A 20859-nucleotide genomic window follows, 5' to 3' on the forward strand; every position below is an offset into this window, starting at 1 on the left:
AAAGTGAATCAATCCCCAGAAGCTTGAATCAGTTCAGATGATGTAATGCTTATGGCCTAATAGCTCTGTTGGAGTTTGAATAGATGATGGTTCCAATCGGTTCCCTGGCCTACTCAGGTAATTGAATTGATCATCTTAATCTAGTAGTAAATGTTTTTATAATTGCCCTTCTGGTTCTTAATTCTTATTACTTGAAACATAATAATGAAGAAACGTTACAGTGAGGGGATTATTTAAAGACCAAAGACTGAGATATTTTCTCATTGAAAGGACACCTCCTTTCTGCCTAGATTCCCTGAGCAGATTCACAAGTCCTGGGGATGCAGGAGTCTAGAATGTGATTCTGTTAATATATTACATTTAACATCTATTGAGCTTCACCCCAGAAGTGGCTGCATTTCTGTAGTGGGGTGAAAAGATCCATAGCCACACACAGATTGTAAAGTACTTGAGGATCCTTTGGAATCAAAGGTGCCATATAAGGACAAGTTATTATCATCAGTGACTGTGTGACTGGAAAATGGGAATGACAAGCATTGTAATTGAGGAAATGGCATTATTTTATAAACTAGCATTTTACATTTGATCTCCAGATGTGATGCAGATGAGAGTTAATTAGTCTGACAGATCTTTGCAGGCCCCTTTTTTCCCACTGGTACTCTGTGCTGTGGTGCAAAAATGTATCTCTTTAGTCCCCCGCCAGGCAACCTCCAGCCTAATCATCCAACATATGGTCCTGCTGAAATTACTGGATATTCTGTAACTGGCTGGTGAAATAATGTCTCTTACTAAAATCAGTGAATCCCACACTAGTGTCTAATAATAAAGGGCAGTCATTCAGATTTATTTCTCTTTCTTTGCTGTGTACAAAACTCTGATCAGCTTTAAAACTTCCTGCTTAGACACTGTATGGATCATGAACTCTGAGGCTCGTACTGGAGATGTCACTGATCTCACTGTGGGATGCCAAAAGGAGGGGACAAGGGGTATGCTGGTGCCCTTCCAATGGGCACTATCTTGTGTGGAGGAGACCCCTCCCCCCAGACTTTTCTTTAATCCATTTGATGCCAGGGGAGAACACACTGGACTGGTTCAGAAACCTTGAACAGTGTCAGAGGCGAACAATCCCACCCCCCTTCTCCCCGTGACGTTGCCCCTGGGCACGGCATCCACAGTTTATGTGCCCTATTTATTTTCCATGCAAGCAGCAGACTTTAGAAAATGTGATTTGTGTGCAGTAATCCAATCTCCACACTGGGATCTGCCTCTCTTGGCTCCTAACACATCTGGAACATCTGGAACGTATGCAGCACATTAGGGGTATTGGCAACGGCACCGAGAGAGCTGGATGTGCCCACAAGAACAGCAGACACACACACACACACACACACACACACACACAGAGCACTCTCTCATGCCAGGCTGTATGGGTGTCCCTCAAACACAACTCCTCTCCCCCATCAATCCAACTATGTGTTCCAGTAAAAAACCAAATAATTTCAAGAGTTGATAATAAAATGGTCAGTGCAGAATTATTCAGCTACTCAGACATCAGGGAAACTGAGCCTAAAAGCAGTGCTTGTTTAAAGCACAAGTAGATGGTGCAACCTCTCTAACCAAACCCTGGTTATATCCCCCAAGGCTTTACCACACCCTAGCTTCCCCGTGTCCAGCCATCATGGTAAAGGGGTGGAGAGAGACTGCAGGCTGCCTGCCCCGGATTAATGAAGGTTTCAAGTGTCCCCCTGAGACTTTTGGATAACCAGGTTCTGCTGTGTAATCACCTTTGTGACACAGGTGGTGAGTTCTAAAGTTCTATGCAAAACTACAATATGGGGTGGACTAGCTTTCTCTAATTTGGCTTACTATTATTATGCATCACAACTAAAAGATGCGATCAGCTCCGTTAACAATAGACCATCCAAACACTGGGTAAAACTCCAACAAGACTGGGGCCCAAAAATAGCTATTCTTGGTAATTGCTGGGCTAAAAAGAAATTTAGGCCACCAAAAATAAAAATCGACCATTCAACCAGATCACCTTAGCCGCTTTGGGCAAGTTTTTAAATTCCTCACACCTAGGCCCTCCGCCTTAGCTACTTTCATTAATAATCAGGAACTTATCCCGAGGCAACATCACAGTGACTATTTATTGTGGGTGAAAGCTGCGATTGCTCTTTTTGAACAGGTCTTCCTGGGTTTTGATTTGAAATCATACCGAGAGACATGTAATAATGTAAATAACCTCACGATCCCATGCTTTCAGTATGTTCAGGTCAAACATTTTATTGTGAAAGCTGGATGCAAGGCAGTTCTGTCTAGACGTTGAACCACATTTGAGGAATTGACCCAGAAGCAAGCTCAAACAAAAGATTTCTCTGATATCTACAATTTTGATTGAAAAAGATGTTGATAAGAAAACAACCCAGATGGAGACAGGAGAGGGATTGGACAAATACATTGATCAGGATGAGTGGGTCTCAATATACGACAGGGGATATACATCTTCAATTTGTGTAGCTCAAATAATTGTTTTTATAAATTACTGTATAGATGGCTTTTGACTCCAGTTAAGATCCATCATATTTTTGGTGGTAGGGAGACACTCTGATGGAGGGGGTGAAGAGAAGAGAGAACATACTTGCAGATGTGGTGGTTGTGTCCAGGACTTAGATGGTTTTGAGAGGAAATTATTAAAGACACTCATCTTATGACAAAATACCGGCTTCCTCGAGATCCTCTGACCTGTTTGTTTAATGCTTCAGTAATTGATTTACATTTTAAACAGAGCAACAAATTAATTTACTTTTTAATTGTCAGCAGCTAGCCTTCACATGTCACATATTTCCAGTAATGGGCAAACGACTCCTATGGAATTGTGGTACAGTGAACTATGCACTGTCCTTGTATGGGAAAAGCTTTCACACCAAGTACACAGAGAAGAATTGCACCAAAAAGAGGATAGGTATTTAGAAATGTGGTCACCCTTCGTAGCATACTCGTAGGAGGAGGACTCCCCAGCCAGCAAGCCAGACTCTTTAGCTCAGTTCTTTGACTAGTAACCTGACCCTGAATAAGTAATAAATAATGTAAGATGGAGGATGTTAACATTTTATTGTGACTTTGCCTTCATAAAAAGGTTTTTTGTTTAAATCACCTTTGCAATGACATACCATGTGGCATAAATGTCTAGCTCCCAATAAGATAGGAGGTTGTATCCAAACAGCTAGAATCCCCCATTTTATATACAGCAGTGGTTTTCAACCGGGGTATGCATCTAAATATTTGTCTAGTTTTACAACAGGCTACATGAAAAGCACTAGTGAAGTCAGTACAAACTAAAATTTCATCCACACAATAACTTTTTTGTACTGCTTTATACACTACACACTGAAATGTCAGTACAATATTTATATTCCAGAAGACTTATTTTATAATTATACAGTAAAAACGAGAAAGTAAGCCATTTTCCAGTACTAGTGCGTTGTGACACTTTTGTATGTTTATGTCCGATTTTGTAAGCAAGGAGTTCTTACGTGAGCTGAAACTTGGCAAAGGCAAGACGAATCAGACTCCTGAAAGGGGGAAAAGGGGGACAAGTATTCTGGAAAGGTTGAGAGCCACTGATATACAGTACAAGCTAATGTTAAGGGCTGATTAGCTTGACCATATTACCACTGCCCACTACCGGACAGAATCAGAACTGCTCCACTTAGATTGCTAAGGGAGATTCACCCCTGGAGTGTGAGGCTTGATTACCATGTATATAACTAGGTTATGTCTTCACTCCAGAGTTAACCTGGGCTCTTACCCGCACCCTCTACCACATACAAAAACCTTTAACCTGAATTTGGAGGTGCTTTAATTTTGGGGTACTTTACACAGCTGGAAGTCTGGGTTAGAACCCAGGTTCTACTTTAACTTGGGCTAGGACAGACCCTCTTTGCAACAAGGGCTCAGACTAAACCCCTCAAGTGCTGATAGACATCTAATACCTTCCCACAATTTCCCACCCGCCAAAGACAGATGAGTTTTCCCACAATTGACTGAGGAAGAATCCTATAGCATCTCAGCCCAAAGAGCCATGGGACCTACTCCCAGATACACACAGGTGCTCACAGAAATAGTGAGGACACAGTAATACAGGCAGGGCTCAGCAAGGGGACACCCCCATACAGGCTAGGCTAACCCAAGTGCACAGACCTAGTACTCTGCAGTGAAAACATACGCTAGATTTCACAATTAACTGGCACTTTTCATCAAAGGATCTCAAAGCACATGACAAACATTAAGTAAGCGTCACCATATCCATGTGGGGGCAGCTATTATTCAACACAGCGTTGTTCTGGTTTGAACAGAAATGGGTCCCGATCTGACCAGCCCCCCAGGATATTGGGAATGTTCAGATCAGTCTAAACTTCTCTTCTCAAGCTGGTCTCTATAAAGAGCTAAACCAGACCCATGTATGGGGAACACCTTCCCCTAGAACTGTGGAGCTGTTCAGGCCCATTGAAGACAATGGAGCAATGACAATTTACACCAGCTGAGGATCTGCCCCCGTGTGCCATGCATTCCTAAAAAAGTCCATCACCACAGGATCTACAGCACACAGGCACCCACACCAAATTAAGCAGTCCAATATTTCTATCCACTAAGGCCCAGCCTCCCTGTCCAGACCTTATTTGATGCTGTTCACCTACCTAGGGATGATTCTTGGTGGTCATCTTCCAGGAGAAACATGGCTCTGTGAATGCAACGTGACCAAAGCAATTCATCTCAAACAGGAACCACCTGTAACAAATCTCTCGTTTTCTCTGTACTCAGGCATACCTCTAGCTGCAATCACTGACTTTCCAAGAGGGGCTTTGGGAATTGTTCCCAGAAGAGATGCAGAAGCTGGGGTGGTTTTCTGGCACTATGCAGGAGTGTGTGTCATCAGCCCTGTACTGCACAGGGGAGCTCAGCACACAGGACTTGTGGAGGGAGTAGTGGGCTGAGTGTTAGCTCTGGGGCTAACTTGATGGACGGCCTTGCGGTAGGCACTTTGGGCCAAATGTTCAAAAGCATTCAGGTGCCTAGGTGGATTTGAAAACCCACCTAAGAAGGGTGGGTGCCTGACTCCTATTGGAACCAATGAGATTTAGGTGTTTTAGCACTTTTGTAAATCCCACCAAGTACCCCTCTGCATCTTTAGGTGCCTAAATGCCTTTGAAAAACAGCAGCTGGACTTCCCCCACCTATAAAATGGAGATAAACACTATTGCTTGCCTCTCTCACCAGCAGGGGTTTAATGGCATGTTCATAAAGCACTGTCCCTAATCTAAGTAGTATTCAAATGTATTTTTAAGACTTCCCTGCTGTGACTGAAGCAATGACACCCACAGAGGCAAGTTAGACAAATAACAACGGAGTTTTAATAAGAGCTTATCTGAGCTGCACATGAGGAAAGTCTCCATTATCACACAATTGGTAACAAACTCACAGCAGCTGATCGCTCCCCAGGGAGTGGTGGCTTTTTTTAGATCGCTTTATGTGTCACCTGGGGAATTTTTAAGTAGAAACTTACTTCCTTGCTAAGTGTTTCCCTTCTCTGGGTGTGCAATACTTCTTGATTTTTGTAGGGTTGCTCCTGAACTCTGGGCTGTGCATGTGGGGCTGTGGTAGAGTTCTTTGTGAGCTGCATGCACTTGTTGCCTAGTGTTGGACTCTTGTGTATGCAGGCCAGTGCTCACTGATTTATCAGCTAGCTGTTTGCAGGAGCAGGAGTTGGCATGCTGGCTTGTTAGGGAGCTGCCTGTGAGTTCTAAGATGCTGACCATGACTGTTTATCTAACAATAAAGGGCAGTGAAGTATTAATTGGCTCTGCTGGTTTGAAGCCCATGCAATTGTCTGCTGAGCATATCCTGGCTCTGGATCCTGCTGACGCAGCGCTGGGCTGCTGCTTGTCTGTGGGAAAGTGGAGTTGTTTGGAGGAACCATCTAGTTTTGAACTGCTTTTCATACAGGTTTCTTTAGGGCTGGGTAAGCCTGATGGAGTCCAAATCCCATGGCAATGGGGTCAGAGCAATGGGCTTTCTTCCTACAGTTAGAGCAGAACCTTTCCCTAGAGGAGTTAATACAGCTCTTTGGGGTTGTATTTTCAGAGTTAAAATATTGTCATCACCTGGAGGTTAACAAAAAGCAAACACTTCCAGAAGAGCAGAGGTCAGGTCATTGTGTAAAAATTAGCATTAAAGGCTGTTGTGTGTTTTTTTGTCTCTCTCCCCCATCAGGGACTTGGAAAGCGGCTCTTATCTCTAACCACCACTAGAGGGCCTAAAATGACTGTCAAATAGTAAACTAATCCTGTTAAAACGAATGGGAAATCGAAGAATTTGCCTTTGCTTTTCAGGCCCAACTTTGTCAGCTTTCTGCTGCCATGCCCCATCTTCTCACTCCTTCGCTCTGTATCTTGTCTTTAGGTTCCATTTCTCCCCTCCCTGATAAAACTGATCCACAGATTGCAACAAGCAATACATTCACAGTAGTATTATAGCGCCTATGTAAGAGTTAAGTGTAGCTATAGCAATGCTAACAATGTGGAACAATTACTACGAATATTTTTTAACGGGAGTTATTTATCTCTCTAGGTTCTCATAACTGTGCTGATCACTGTGGGATGTTGGCTCCTATTCTCTCCCTTCTCACTCTGTGCTGGTTATTCTCTGTTTTCTATAAACTTACACTGTAAACACAGTTTTCTAAATTACTGACTACTTTTCACAAATGCAAGTGTCTTGCATTTATGGGCCAAAGTCTCACTGGACATAAATCAACGAAGCTACAGGTGAAGATCTGGCCCTGTGTTTTTTATGGATATTTACATTTTAGACGAGTTGCAAGCTAAACAAGCCAGAGTAACTATGTCAAGTGCTATTTGTGTTTACTGGCTGGATGGCTCAGGCAGTGTTTATAATGGAATTATAGTGGCCTTTGCCTGAAGGCTACAGGTTCAAATCCTGTTCAAATTGCTAAAGACCAAAAGTAGCTACTATGTGGTGGCTGTCCTGTGGGTCTAATGAGTTGAAGGGCTTCCGACAAGCGTCTGTGCCGCAGAACCCACCTTTGCTAGTGGCATTGATTAGTGCCCTTGTTAGCACTCTTAGCAGAAAGACCACTGAGTGAATGTGCTATGAAGACTAAACCACACTCTTACCTTTAGATGTGACACTTCTATAGTTGGGCTAAGGCACAAAAGCGGGACAGCGCAAACTTGCATTACTGCTGTATCTGATCCCCGGATAAACAGAGGATTGCGTTCTCCAAGACTTTCAGCCAGCATCATTCAGGAGCATATAAAATTCACATGAAAAAATGTTGAATAACTTTTCAGTCCCCAGCAAAATCCTTAAATTGGAAAACCAGCACTACTGATTTTTCCATAATATCCACCCCTGCATGTTCATCAGCCTGAATAAACATGTCATTTCCAGAAACTGGCTCTTGATTCGTCCTCTCTAAATGGCTAAGATGCCATAGACATGCAGAAAATTAATCCCATGCAACCAGTCTGTTCAACTGCCCCTATGGGCAAGTCTATAGAGTTGTAATACATCAATTAGTCACTAATACTGGGTAGAGTACTGTCAAGGGGAAGCTTGCTGATGGATTCCCTAACAGCCTTAAAAGCTACAGGACATCGAGTCTCTCCAGAATATCAGGCTGGCGGCTATAAAGATGGATGACTTCCCGGTACTATTGGAAATGACATTTTTATGGTTCAAAGTGGAATTCAATTCTATTTTAGTAGTACTTTTTCATTAGGTCACTTAGTTTGCTTCAAGTCATTTGTCCTGGATAAAGCTTGCACAGAAGAGAAAGCTGGTGGTCTTGTTTGTTTGTAAAGTGTTACCCAAAGGCAAACATTCAAATCCGACTGTCTGCTAGCCACGTGCAGCACTACATTCAATTTGCCATCTCCTGCAGGAACCTGCATGCCACGAGAAACCAGCTGAACTGATGCAAAAGTCACTTCTCCCCAGGAAGGAAGTAGGATGTGACATGGCCGGATGCAATCAGCTGCCCATTGCAAGCCAGGGTCCGTCTCTAATGGGCTGGAGCAGGGATTCCCAAGTTCTGACCCTGGCTCTCCCATTTGCTTGCTGCGCAACCTCAGACAAGTCCCCTAGGCCCAAACTTTCCAGCGGGGCCTGTGAGGAGCGCCGCCACGAGGGGGTGCCTCGCTTCCTGCACTGCTTTGGAAAGGGGCAGTGCGGGATGCCCTGGGACCCGGTGGCCGTGGGGTGGGAACTCCCCTGGGTTGGACTGGAGTAACCCCTACACCAGGGGATGAGCCAGGAGGTGAGTGCAGCTCTCCCAGACAGCCCCAACACAGGGGGGGGGGATTCTCCCAGCCCCCACTCCCTACGGCTCTTCCCTGGTGCTTCCTCCTGCTCTGGGTTCTCCCTGCCCCCCACATCCCCTCCTCTCATCCCTGGCCTCTCCCTGCCTTTCTAGGCCCTGCCCTTCATTCCTCCGGGCAGCAGAGGGCGCTCTGACTACAGGCCGCCCTAGCATCTCTCACAGCCCTCGGGGGAAGTGAGCAACGTCATTTCCTCCGTGCGTGGGCCGGAAGCGACTTGAAGCCGGAAGCGGGGCGGAGGGGCTCAGCCGCTGTTGAATTGAATACGCAGATCGCAGACACACGCAGGGGAGGATGGCGGCGGAGGGGGCTGGAGCCCTGCACGGAGGGGTGAGGGGCTCGGCAGCGCTGTTTAGGGGCTAGAGCTGGAGACGGCAGCTGTAGGGGGCGGGGCGGGGCAGATAGGTAGGGGAGGGAGAGGGGGGTGTGTGGGATGGAGGCTGTTGTGGGTTGGGGGGAGAATGAGGGGCTAAGGTATGTGGGGGATATTGTGTGGGGAGGGAGGTGGTGGAACTGTCTCTAATACCCTCGAGCCACGGATGCAACCTCCCTTCCCCCCCTTCTTTTAAATAAAATAATTCGCGTTTGGTGTTCAAGGCTTCCTCCGCCAACTCAGACGAAGACTCTGCTCCCACTGCAGCTGAGGAGTTGGCTGCCCAGAAGAGGGAGGAGAGGCTGAGGAAGTTCAGAGAGCTCCATATGAAAAGGGTAATGCGCCCTGTGCTGCCCCGTGGTCGGGGTCGTAGGCCAGTCGTGCTCATGGCTGGGTTTTGTTTGGAGTTTGGGTGTAACTTAGCCTAAGGCGTCTTTTTGGAGCAATTACTTTAAGGTACCTTTAAAACCAAAAATGGAACAGGCCTTTAAAGTTCTAAATTATAACCAGGGAAGGGGGGAAATCCTTATCATCCCCAGGCAAAATTCCACAAACCAAAATCAATTCCAGCATTTAATTCCTTGGAATTCTCACCTGCAAAATTTTATTTTGGGGGACAATGGAGGTTTTCTCAGGGTTTTCTAAATATACAGGGGTGGGGTGAAAGTAATATCAAATTCCTCTAACGTAACTACTTTAATTTAAATTATCAGTGGGTGGAATTCACGTTTAGACAAATCTCTTGCCAGCCTTTTGGCTAAAATCAAGTGTACTTGGGATATAGCAGATTATGTACTATATGTATTTTATGACTTTTAAAACCAAACTTTGTAGTTTTGGATAATTTATGCATTTACTCAGATGTACAGGAACTTTATGCTCTGTATTACGTAATTTTAACATTAACTTTAATAAAAAAATTAAATGTAATAACTGATGCATTTTCTGGGGAGGATATGAGAACCTACCCCTGCCAATAGGTGGACTCAGTTATTTAAGACTTCTTCAGCTTTCTGTCTCTTATGACGGTATATTGCCATTCCCCATGAGTTCAGTGATGAACTTTATGCTCCTAGAATGAAGCTCGCAAGCTAAATCACCAGGAAGTTGTGGAAGAAGATAAAAGACTTAAGTTGCCAACAAACTGGGAAGCAAAAAAGGCTCGACTAGAATGGGAACTGAAGGTGGAGGAAAAGAAGAAGGTATAATAAATGTAAATGTTGATTGAAACCATAACCTTCCATTTTAGGACACTGTCCTGCAAAGATTTAACATGTGATGTGAATAGTTGCACTAACTTCAATACAACGACCAGTAGTTCATTACATTAAGCATGTACATAAGTCTCTGCAGGAACAGGAGTTTAGTCCTTCTATCTTCCTGTGTGTGTATATCGCCTAACACAACAGGACCTCGATCCTAAATCAGGACTTCTGAGTACTACTGCAAATATATCTAAAAATCATAAAGCATCAGACTTGGACCGTTGGTATTTCAAATTTACAAATAAAATAAAATGAGTAAAATATCTCTAATTACTAAACTTGTTCATTGTCTACTGCTTTTTTGTTATGTTTTAAAAACTTAAGAATTGTTTGTGTTTATATTAGGAATGTGCTGCTAAAGGAGAAGATTATGAGCGGGTGAAGTTGTTAGAAATCAGTGCTGAGGATGCAGAAAAATGGGAAAGGAAAAAGAAGAGAAAAAATCCGGATCTAGGATTTTCAGGTAAGAAATTAATTTTATTTATTTTTCCAGGGCTTGGCTAGGGAGAGACAAATATTTTAAAGCTTTTTTCATGTTTTCACTAAAACTTGAGCCATGTCTTTTGTGCATGCATAAAAGGTCTTCTATTAATTGCAGTCCATTTCATTCTAAAGATTATGCAGCTGCTCAGTTGCGCCAATATCAGAGGTTAACCAAGCAGATCAAACCTGACATGGAAAAATATGAAAAACTAAGAGAAGAAAAGTAAGTTTCTCTTTTGAAAGTCCCATAATGTATTTTTTAAATGTCATTACCTGTAAATATGAATTTTTGATGAACTAGTGCTAAAATGGATGAAAATGTTTTAATTTGTGTAATTAAAAGAGTAGATAAGATGAAATATGTTTGATGTGCATTGCAATACAAATGGCCTTGTCAATGTCCCATAACAGCCAGGTCCTGGGTGATACTGTAGCTGGGTAACTTGTAATACTGTAGTACATTTTAAATCATGTCCCCATTTCATTTTGAAAAAATATTGTTAAATACGAAAAATTGTTTTTCTACTGTTTACCTCTTTCTCATTCAGCGGAGAAGAACTGTATCCAACATCAAACAGTCTTCTTCATGGAACTCATGTACCGTGTAAAGAAGGGATTGATAGAATGGTTACAGATCTTGAAAAACAGTAAGTAACAGGATGGTCCTGATTCTCTCAAACCATTGCATACGTAACATACACAGTGCTTTTACTATTTCGTTTGCTGTAGTGTGAGCATAACTTGTCTGGTAACTTCCGCCTAAAGGGGTGTATTTAAGTATAGTCAGTATTGCCTGCCCTATTTATGAATCTGTACACTACTCTCTTATATACAGAATTTTTATGCAATCCTTAATGATTGGAAGAACATGTTGCTGCACAGTAAATGCCCATGCATAGTTTATTTTACATGTGGATTTTCATTAGGCACATCAAAGGATTTTGCTTCAAAATTGCTTCCAGTAACCATTTAAAAAATATCACTGATATCCAACAATCAATTTTATCAGACTAAAAAGATATTGGAATGCCACTACCCAGCTGCTGTGTCCTGCGAGGTGCAACCCCACCCCCCCACAGCTAAAGCCTGAGGCCCATGCCCCTCCCTGCTGGGCCCTGGAGTTTTTATAGCATGTGGGGGGGGCTGAGAAAGAAAAAGGTTGAGAACCCTGCCCTAAAAGGGGGGGGGGGGGGGAATTTTTCACTCAGCTAGTTGTTGGTTCTTTCGTGTAAGATTGACAAGTTGGCACACTCCTCTTCATTTCACTGTAAGAACCACAATTTAACCTTTACATTTTGTCTGAGTACTTATGCTTTGATTTCACATTTTGTGGGTGTTTATAGCTTTGCAAGTGTAAAAATGCAATGACAGGATAGTCATGGCCCAATTCTATTAGGTGCTAAGTGCCCTCAACCATACAAGTTAAGAGTGTTCAGCATCCTGCAGGATTAGACTCCAAAGGGGGGAAACTGCATTTACAGGCATAAGCAACATCTAATGCCATTCTGCTATTAACCTGAAGGGTGCAGTGGGAAAAAACCAGGGACACCATACAACTACCAGTCATTTTTACTGAGGAAATATATCCAGTGGTATATGTAATTTCCACTTAGTTTCAATATTGTTGGCTGTTTCTGTAGATATAGGATCGTATTCATTCTAAGAACTAAACTTTTTCTGTACATGAGGGGTCTTAAAATGTTAATGTAATTCTCTTACAGAATTGAAAAACGTGAAAAATACAGTCGGCGACGTGCTTATAATGATGATGCGGATATTGATTACATTAATGAGAGAAATGCCAAATTCAATAAGAAGGCAGAAAGATTCTATGGGAAATATACAGCAGAAATTAAACAGAACTTGGAGAGAGGAACAGCTGTCTAAACTTTCAGATTCCAAGAGAGGCATAGTTCTACAACGTGTTCAGTATAAACTAGGCATGTTTTGCAGAGAGGCCTAAAAATTGTATCATAACATACTAATCGTCCAAATATGAACTTTACCATAGACTCAGTATTAAAATGACAGCTTATGAAAGAGCTTTTTTTAAAATCCACTAGTATGTATTGTATAAATGCTTGAATGAGTGGGTATGATAACTGTACCTAGTTTGGACTTCCAGTTTGGATGTTACTTAGACCATAACTTGAAATTACCTAAATGTAGCTTTTTTTAATTCAGATTTTGTAAAGCAGTTGTGACCATTTAAAATAGAACTTAACAGAACATGCCTAATTTTTAATGTTAAGCTCATGGAATCCTTCAAGGTCAAATTTAGCCTAGTTTTTTTCTTTTGGGTAAGGTGAGGGGAGGAGTGAAAACTAGATGATCCTTATGTTGTACCAAAAAGGTAATGTTGGATTTTGCTAATCTCATTGAATAGAGATGCACTACTTAATTAAAACTAAGATGTTCTGAGTTATGCTATGTGACATTGGGGAAAATTGTAGCAGAGAGATTAATGAATTTGCCCATCTTTATAAGGGCATGAATAATTTTAGTTTAAGGAAGGCTGTATGTTCCTTATGTTTAAAATGGGGGAACAGGTGATGTATATAAGAAAAGCTCTTCAGGTAGGCATAAGCCTATACTAGCTCTGCAGGTTGCTAAAGAAGCAAGACTTCACATGATCCTGAGAGGTCTAGCACTTATCTACAGAAGGGTGGATGCTGTTTCTTTTGACTTGTTTCCTCTCAACACAAGCTGAATTACTTGTGTAATGCTCCTTGAAAAGAGGTTGAGGGGGTAGGGTGGATCTACAGGTAAGACCTTGTGCTCTACAACAGGCTAATGGAAGTCTGTTCCTTAGGCCATTCTTAAGATGGGCTGTTTCAGACAAAACTCCATTTTAAATTGGTATCATGAAAGCAATTGTATACAATACTACTTGGTTTGTTTTAAATATGTTGGTTTGTTAACTACTAGTTCATGCTGGTCTCAGCTGGTCTGTAAATTTCCATGCCCCTATTGACTTACACTCAAATTACCTTATGAAAGTTGTTCTTGCAAATGTGAAGAGGCTAAAACTTTTAAAATAAAAGGGAAAAAGATCAGGAACTATGGATCTGTGGTAATATACCTGAATTAACTGACAGTTTTGCCCAATAGCAAACTGGTTATGCAGGTATCCCCAAAAAGACCTTTTGCTGGCATAGCTTGTTTTGGGCAGGGAACTGCTGTAAGTTATGGTGCACCAAGAACTGGTAGTGGTATAAGCTGGCACTCCCTTTCTAGTCAAAACAAGGTCTTAGTATGCCTGGGTCCTTAGCAGCTGCTTGCCTCAGTGCATGCTTTTAGGGTAGCGAATCAGCTACTGTCACAGAAAATGTACCTTCCCCCAGCCTTGAACAGTGAAGGAAGCTAGACTGATCAAGGTCACTGCTGTTGTGACGAATTAGACTTGATTTCTATTACTGTGGCTTCCAGTGGTGACAGGTGCAGTAGAGATGCTCCTCCCCACCCCTGCATGCAGAAGTTAAGCATTCTTTCCTCTGGCTCTTCATTGCAGAATGTGAGTGAAGACATCTTATTGTGTTCCGCCCTGAACTGGTTTTATTATTGACGATATTCCTTTTCCAACCAGTTACAAGACAACAGCTTTGGGATATTATCTCCTTGTATATCTAGTCTTTCCCTATAAGTATATCAGTGAATGAAAGTGCACTTAAGACTACAGCTTATCTCCCTAAAGAAAGCAATACCACTTTGTAATTAAGACAAGTTAACATGTACTCTACCTATTTAATAAACTCTTTAAAAAAAGTTTCCACACTAGAGTATTCAATAAAAATTTTATTGTGCAAACTATTTACATGAATTCAAGTTAAGTCAGTCCTCCCTCACTCCCAAAAAATCACAGTTATGAAATACCCATAAACCCTAGGAAGTATTACTTTATCACACACTTATCTTCAAGCAGTGGAAGTAGAGAACTGCTGAGATCATAAATTGACGTTACAGTACTTTATGCACCAATGCTTTGAATGTCAAGCTAGCACTATAGATCACTGGAACAGTATCAGGACTGGAAATAAATTAGAATACAACTTCCTCAAAATTATCCTCACCTAGATAGGTCCTTACTGCTTTGACATCTAGGGAATCCCGTATTACCAGTTTAGATTTAAGTAGTGGTGATTTGGTTTAAGGGTTGTTTTTACCCATCACCAGCAAGAATTGTGCTTAAATTGTGTCAGAATTTAAGAAGTCCAACATATAGTGGAACTTCCATTCCTAAGATTTAACATGCATGACTGGCTTATAACTGAGCAAGGATTCCTGCATGGCACTCTTATACAATCCTAATGCAAACATTTGCAGAGAGATTTAAGAGCCTATTTTAGAGAATCACTCAGGAACAGTGTAGGCATTTAACATTTTACTTAAAGTCAAGTTGGTCCAACATTTGAATTCCTACTACTGCTATTGAGAGCATCTGATTGTTTGAGGTTTGCTCTTAGTACTTCATTTACTCAAAGCTAAATAGGTAATGCTAATTTACACCTACAGGGCTCAGACTACAAGGAAAGAGGGCAACTCCACAGTTCAACTGAATTAGTACATACGGCCTTAAAGAACTTGCTACCACAGTTCTACTACTTGCAACAAGTTTACAAAACAGAGATTTTACCTAAACAATGCATTAAATGTTTAGAACAGTGGCTGCTAAAGTAACAAAAATTACCCACCTGTAATTTCTACGTCATTACAGTGCTACAAAAAAGTATTTACAAATATATACATAAATTCCCACCTGTAGTTTCTGGGTCATTGTGCTCTGTTTTCATATCTGGAAAAGAAATCTAACATTTCAAAATTAAATATTGAGTAGTTAAAGATGTTAAAATATTCAACCTGATAGGATTTCAGACCTCACTATTGGAAGTAATGCATAATGCCAATCGCTCACAGGATAGTGAGTGAAAGGTACTAGCGTGCTCGGAAGGGTGCACTTTTAGGTGAAAAGTTAAAAAATAAGCTGTTTTCCTCCTTCTTGATAGGGACCCATTGCTCATAGGGATTTCTCTTTGTATCTTTTTCCAGGGACACTACTGTCTCTTTAACAAAGAGACCTGCTGGTTTCTGGAATACTGGCTTTGCCACTGTGTTCTGGAAAAAAAAAGTTACTTGTTAGCATTTACTTTAAAGAGAGTGAAATATGAAAAAGTCCACAATTTTTACTTATAACTTTAAAAAACGTTGTAGTTTATGGAAGCTAATGATTTTTGGAATGAATCCAGGAATAATGAAAATATACATGTTAAGTGAGGATATAAAAAGCTTCATGGAAGCTTGCATTTGTAGTTTTCAACTGCTATAGCACAACTTTGTATTTATAAAGATGAGAAGATGCTTGCTATATAATCCAGATTTAAAGAAGCCAAACTTGCTTTTCACTAACTTCTGGCTAGTTGAGCGACCAGCTGTACAAACAAGTTGAAAGGTCCACAACATTGTAGTTTACAAATCTATTGCTTAGTTCTAAAATGCTTTTGCGTCCTGGAACCTAAACAGTAATTTTATCCCTACACTCCACTCTTAAATTAATTACTTTATGACATATGGGGGGGGGGCCTATTAGAGGGCAGTAAGTTGAACCCATTGACTTCTAAGGTTAGGTGGAATGTACTACGTATGTGGAAGAACTGGAAATCAATGTTTCCTATCTTAGAAATATGTACTTACATTAGGGCTGAAAGATATGCCTTTCAATGCTGGAGATCTCTCGGTTCCACTTTTGGCTAAGTCTTCTGTTAGTCTTCTGGATTGCTAGATAAAGAGAAGGTACAGTTTAAACATGGTCAGACATTTTATGTGAATTAAGGAAATTCACTAGAGTACATGAATATTCTAATATAAGTTTTGTTTCAACTATTAGATTAATAGGGGCTTTCGATTATAAAGTATAGAATACACATACAGATCAGTGTTAAACTCAAATTGGGAAATGTTTAGTATTTCTATCAATATAATTTTGTCAATGTACATGCAGAACCTCATATCCATGCCCACATTTTAGCTTTAACTAGAGAACTTTAAATGATGGATTGATTGTAAGCATGGACTTCACAAATTGAAATGGAATGTTACAGCAAGTTGTGTATAAACTCTGCATATCCACCCTGCAGAGCTTTGGAGAAGGACAATAAACTTATCTGCAAGTGATGCAGGCTTCTTCTTCTGTAATCTCTCAACATCTGGAATATATTACATACATTATGAAAGGGACACCTGTGCCATTTGTTTAGTTGTCTAAGAAACCTTTATTAGGTTTACTTTAATTTTGAAACACAAGTTTGGTATAAGCTGCTGCTATGTAGTTACTATTGTAGGTATACATCTGGTCAGATGTAACCAACATTAACAGATTTATAGTGCAAAACTAGTTTGTTAATCTGATTAAGTTATTTCTCTTTTCCTCCCCTAATTCACAGCAGCTAGAACCCACAGGTCCCTTAATTACCACCATATTTTCTTCATCAATGTCTGGAGATCATATTTTCATGATTTCTATAAGACAGAAATAAAGTATGTAAAATGCATTTTGGGTCTGGGTATGGAATTTCTGGGAACAATTCGATGCATATGAAAAGACTGACTTATCAAGCACAAAGATTAACCTTTACAAAAGCCTATTAAATAGGCATTGGCAAATAAAAACTCCTAATTGTTTTAGGGGAAAAACCAACCAACCAACACACAAGAACATAATTCGCACTTCTCTAGTATGCTTGAAAATTCTCTTTCCTAACATACCACTAGTGGAAAGTCTATATATATTCAGGAGGGTAACCACCTCTAAAATTCAAAGGTACTCTTCCAGCTTTAGCAGATCTACAAAGGTTTTTGACATCTTGGTAAGTTTAAAAACTTGGCTGTTTTGTTTCATGAAAAATTAAGTATTTGAAAACAAAGATATTCTGCAATGACAAAGTAAGGCTAGCACAGCTTTTCATGCATGTTGTGTCAGTAGTGTAGTTTTGAAAAAAAGTTTACTTTTAAATCAAGAATACTCCAGTTCATAATTACCTCAGTGGACTCTGCAGAATCTGTGTTTCCCCATTCTCCATCATTTGTCTCTTTAGAGGGGGAGTAGACTCTCAAGCTAGCTGGCAAGACAATGTTATCTGTTCCCAGAGCTTTTGCAGCATTAGCCTTTGCAATTTCTAAGAGTTCCCTCTTATCTACATAAAAGAGAAGAGACATCTTCTGTAAAGATAATAATCATAGTATACTGACTGACCCAAAAAGGTAAAACAGAGTCCACTGCAAGGTCAGTTTACCTTGGAAAAAAGTATGTTCCCAAGCTCAATTATTTATATAGCTACTACTCCCTGTAAACTGTAGCTTATAAAATGGCAATTTCAAAATAAACATAAAACAGGGTTAGGCAATCCAAGTCAGATTTTCAGTTGCAAGTTTTAAAGTTTTATGTAAATCTAGAAACAGGTAAGATCTGCAAGTTCATCAGTCTTGAGTTCTATTCTTTTCCACCTCCAACCTTACAGGTCATCCAGTACATATATTTTCTACCCATGTATATCTGCTTTGTAACTATTACTCACTCAACACACTACCTTTTTCACTTAAGCGTAGAGGTGTTCTGCTACGAGATCTTGTTCGTGATCTGCTTCTCCAACTTCTGTAAGCCTCTGGATATATGGTTCTCCCAAATCCATAGTATCTTCTGCCTCTGGATCGTGATCTGCTTCTTGAAAAAGATCTTCTATAATATGGTCTTCCACAAGACCATGATCTTCCACAAAACCTGGACCTACTGCGTGATCTGTACCTTGGAGGAGAACGGTGGTATCTCCTGTAGGTTCTAGGATGGTACCTTTCTCTGTATCGACGGCTATGTGATCTTGACCGACTTCTGGAATATGATCTTGAGTATCTTCTATACCTTCTGGAACCATTTATTTTAGCTCGTGATCTAGATCTGCTTCTAGACCTGCTCCAACTCCTTGAGGAAGTTGAAGAAGTGCTTGAACTAGACCGTGAACTGTAAGATGATCTGCTAGATGATCTTGAAGACGATCTGCCCTGACCTGTTTTGGACTTTGAGTGAGAATCTCTCTCTTTTGGTGAGCTTAGAGTTAAATCATCCATGTAGTTTGTCATATCATCTGTCTTTTTGTTTGCCTTCAGTTTTTCTGTGACAGTGCTTTTAGAAATTGTATCTGTTTTCTCTGATGTTCTGGAACATCCAGTTTCAGTTCCTGTTTAGAAAAAAATTTGATATGATAAGCCTTATTCTTGGGAAGACAAGCTATGGACAACTTGAAACTTTTGCATCTACTAGTCACAATGCCTAGGAGAACTACAAATAAGAAGTTCAAGAGCTATTTTGCAGTTTTATCTTCTACCCTTGAGAGTTTTGTTCATTGTTTCAACATTTTCCCTTTAGTCAATTTCTTCTTGGCCCCGCACACACACACACACACCATAAATTAATGGTTTCAGAATGTGGCCAAATTCTCTCTCAAAAGCAAACTGTTAACATGCAGATACATTTGCACATGCTAGCAATTACATGGCATCAAGACTAAGTGCAGATTTTCACTATAGGAAATGTGTGGATGTTCCAACAAACTATTTTTAATTTTCAAGGACTATTTTAAATGAAAGAAAAGCATTTCAGTTGTGAAATAGCTATTTCCTCCAAAAGAATGTTGATTACAGTACAGTGCATCTGTGCCACAATCAACATTCATTCTGAGAGGTACATGTAGCCAGAGTGAGAGTATACTTGTTCAAATATACTTTAGCCTATCATATGGCCAATGAATAGATCAATTTATATGTAAATATCAGAAATTGTATAGTATTTGTAGTGAAAATTCAAAATACTAAATACAAATAGCTAAGATGGCCGCCATCATATAGCAGCAGCCATTTTAGTTCTAGAGTTATTAAAATGGTACTGCATTCTAGGGAATAAGTACTTTATCTCCACCTCCCAAATCCCCTCTGGGCTCTCCTAGGACTCTGCCACCCTATCCTGATTCAAGGAGCTCCATGCAATCCTGGCATTTGTATTTAGTGTTCCCTGAATACATAAGTTATCCAGCAAATCTCAGGACTGTCTCGAACACCCATCACCACACTACTGATAAGCATGCAACCTTTCCTTTCAATTCAATTTATTTTCTTTACTATTAATGTAAAGGTGTAAACTTCAGTGTGTTTATCCCACCTTATGGCTGAATAAATGCCAAGGTCACACGTTCCAGAGCAGGGCACAGCTAAAACAGGAATGAGAACCCAGCCGTGCAATGAAAGCCGAGCTCACACCGTGCTCGGAGCGCTGCTGTCCTGCAGAGACGACCTCGGTGTTTGGAGATGCAGTCCGCCCGCCACGCAGGTTGACCTGCTCCGCTGCCTGTCTGGGCTGCATCCACGGGGCAGGGAGCAAGGCGCAGCAGGTGAGCAGTGTGCGGAGAAGGACCAAGGCGTTACGGAGCAGGGAACGAGCCCAGCTAACTGCGCGGGGGAAGGAAAACGAGAGGATGCGCTGAAGACACGCACCCTCACCAGGCACTTACCGCTGAGCGCCGCGGGACTCCGCTGCTCCTGGCTCCCGTGGGGCACCCGGGGGCTCCTGCAAGACACCGGGAGCGTTAACGGACCCGTGTACAACCGCCCCCCCGGCGAGGAAATCCTCGCGAGCCCCCCCCCCAAATCCAAGCCGCCGCGCCCTCGGTGACTCACTGGCTCCAGGTGGCCTGGTCCCCCCCACACGGATCCTGGGCCCGTGGCGGCGCCTGCGGGGACAGCCCTGGTTCATGGGTCACCGCCATGGCGGGAGCAGAGCTCGCAGAGCCGCGACAGCAGCCGCCTAGCCTCCTCTGCACGCCGAGAGCCGGGCGGCTTGAGCGGCTCGGCACGGCACGGCACAGCACCCCGCAGGGAGCAGGAAGGAGCCCGATCCGCTTTCAGCCGCCTCAGCGCTGCGCGCACAGAGAGACCGTGCCCGGCCGCCGCGCACAGACTGTCTGAGCAACTAACGGGTACCACAGCCAGGCACTGCCTCCGCCTCGCCCACTCTAGAAGGTTCGAGAGCCACCCCTCCCCGTTATGTAACCACCTGTCCGTAAGGCGCATGCGCGGGACGAGAACGGCCCCCCCCACCTAAGCCAGAGGCGTGCGCCTGCGCACTGGGAGTGCTGCCCTTCCCAAGCCTTCTTGGGGGCGCATGCGCTAAAAATGCCTTCCCTTCACGAAGCTAGCTTTTACAGCGCATGCGGGGATGGAGCGGGGGGGAGGCCGCGGAAAAAAGAGCGCACGCGCGGCGGCAACTGGCAAGTTGGGCGACACGCTTAGTTCTTCG

General features: G+C 42.0%; 2 protein-coding genes across 4 annotated transcripts; one reads left to right on the forward strand and one right to left on the reverse strand.

Moving 5' to 3' along the window:
• Window positions 1-8607: 8607 nt before the first annotated feature.
• On the forward strand, window positions 8608-13702 carry SYF2 (SYF2 pre-mRNA splicing factor). The gene is made up of 7 exons (XM_067533742.1): window positions 8608-8732; window positions 9000-9110; window positions 9852-9977; window positions 10386-10503; window positions 10656-10746; window positions 11072-11170; window positions 12245-13702. Exons 1-7 carry the CDS (start codon window positions 8697-8699, stop codon window positions 12408-12410), a joined length of 747 nt encoding a protein of 248 aa, XP_067389843.1. The 5' UTR covers window positions 8608-8696; the 3' UTR covers window positions 12411-13702.
• A 601-nt stretch (window positions 13703-14303) lies between these two features.
• RSRP1 (arginine and serine rich protein 1) lies at window positions 14304-20816 on the reverse strand. Of its 3 annotated transcripts, XM_067533744.1 has the most exons (6): window positions 20241-20816; window positions 20075-20130; window positions 18104-18748; window positions 17556-17710; window positions 16212-16295; window positions 14304-15635 (listed from the first exon to the last, which is right to left on the reverse strand). In XM_067533744.1, the coding sequence occupies exons 1-6, from the start codon at window positions 20327-20329 to the stop codon at window positions 15456-15458; spliced, it is 1209 nt and encodes a 402-aa protein (XP_067389845.1). In that variant the 5' UTR covers window positions 20330-20816; the 3' UTR covers window positions 14304-15455. The 3 variants fall into 3 exon arrangements, 1 of the variants encoding a protein (XP_067389845.1); XR_010917254.1 differs by lacking the exons at window positions 20075-20130; window positions 20241-20816 and having other exon boundaries at window positions 15500-15635; window positions 16212-17036; window positions 17556-18232; XR_010917255.1 differs by lacking the exons at window positions 20075-20130; window positions 20241-20816 and having other exon boundaries at window positions 15501-17036; window positions 18092-18216.
• Between the last annotated feature and the right edge of the window lie 43 nt (window positions 20817-20859).

This window comes from Emydura macquarii, unplaced genomic scaffold, assembly GCF_026122565.2.
Source record: "Emydura macquarii macquarii isolate MOO-44397 ecotype Brisbane River unplaced genomic scaffold, CSIRO-AGI_Emac_v2 contig_3348, whole genome shotgun sequence".
In the NCBI taxonomy this organism is placed as follows: Eukaryota; Metazoa; Chordata; order Testudines; family Chelidae; genus Emydura; species Emydura macquarii.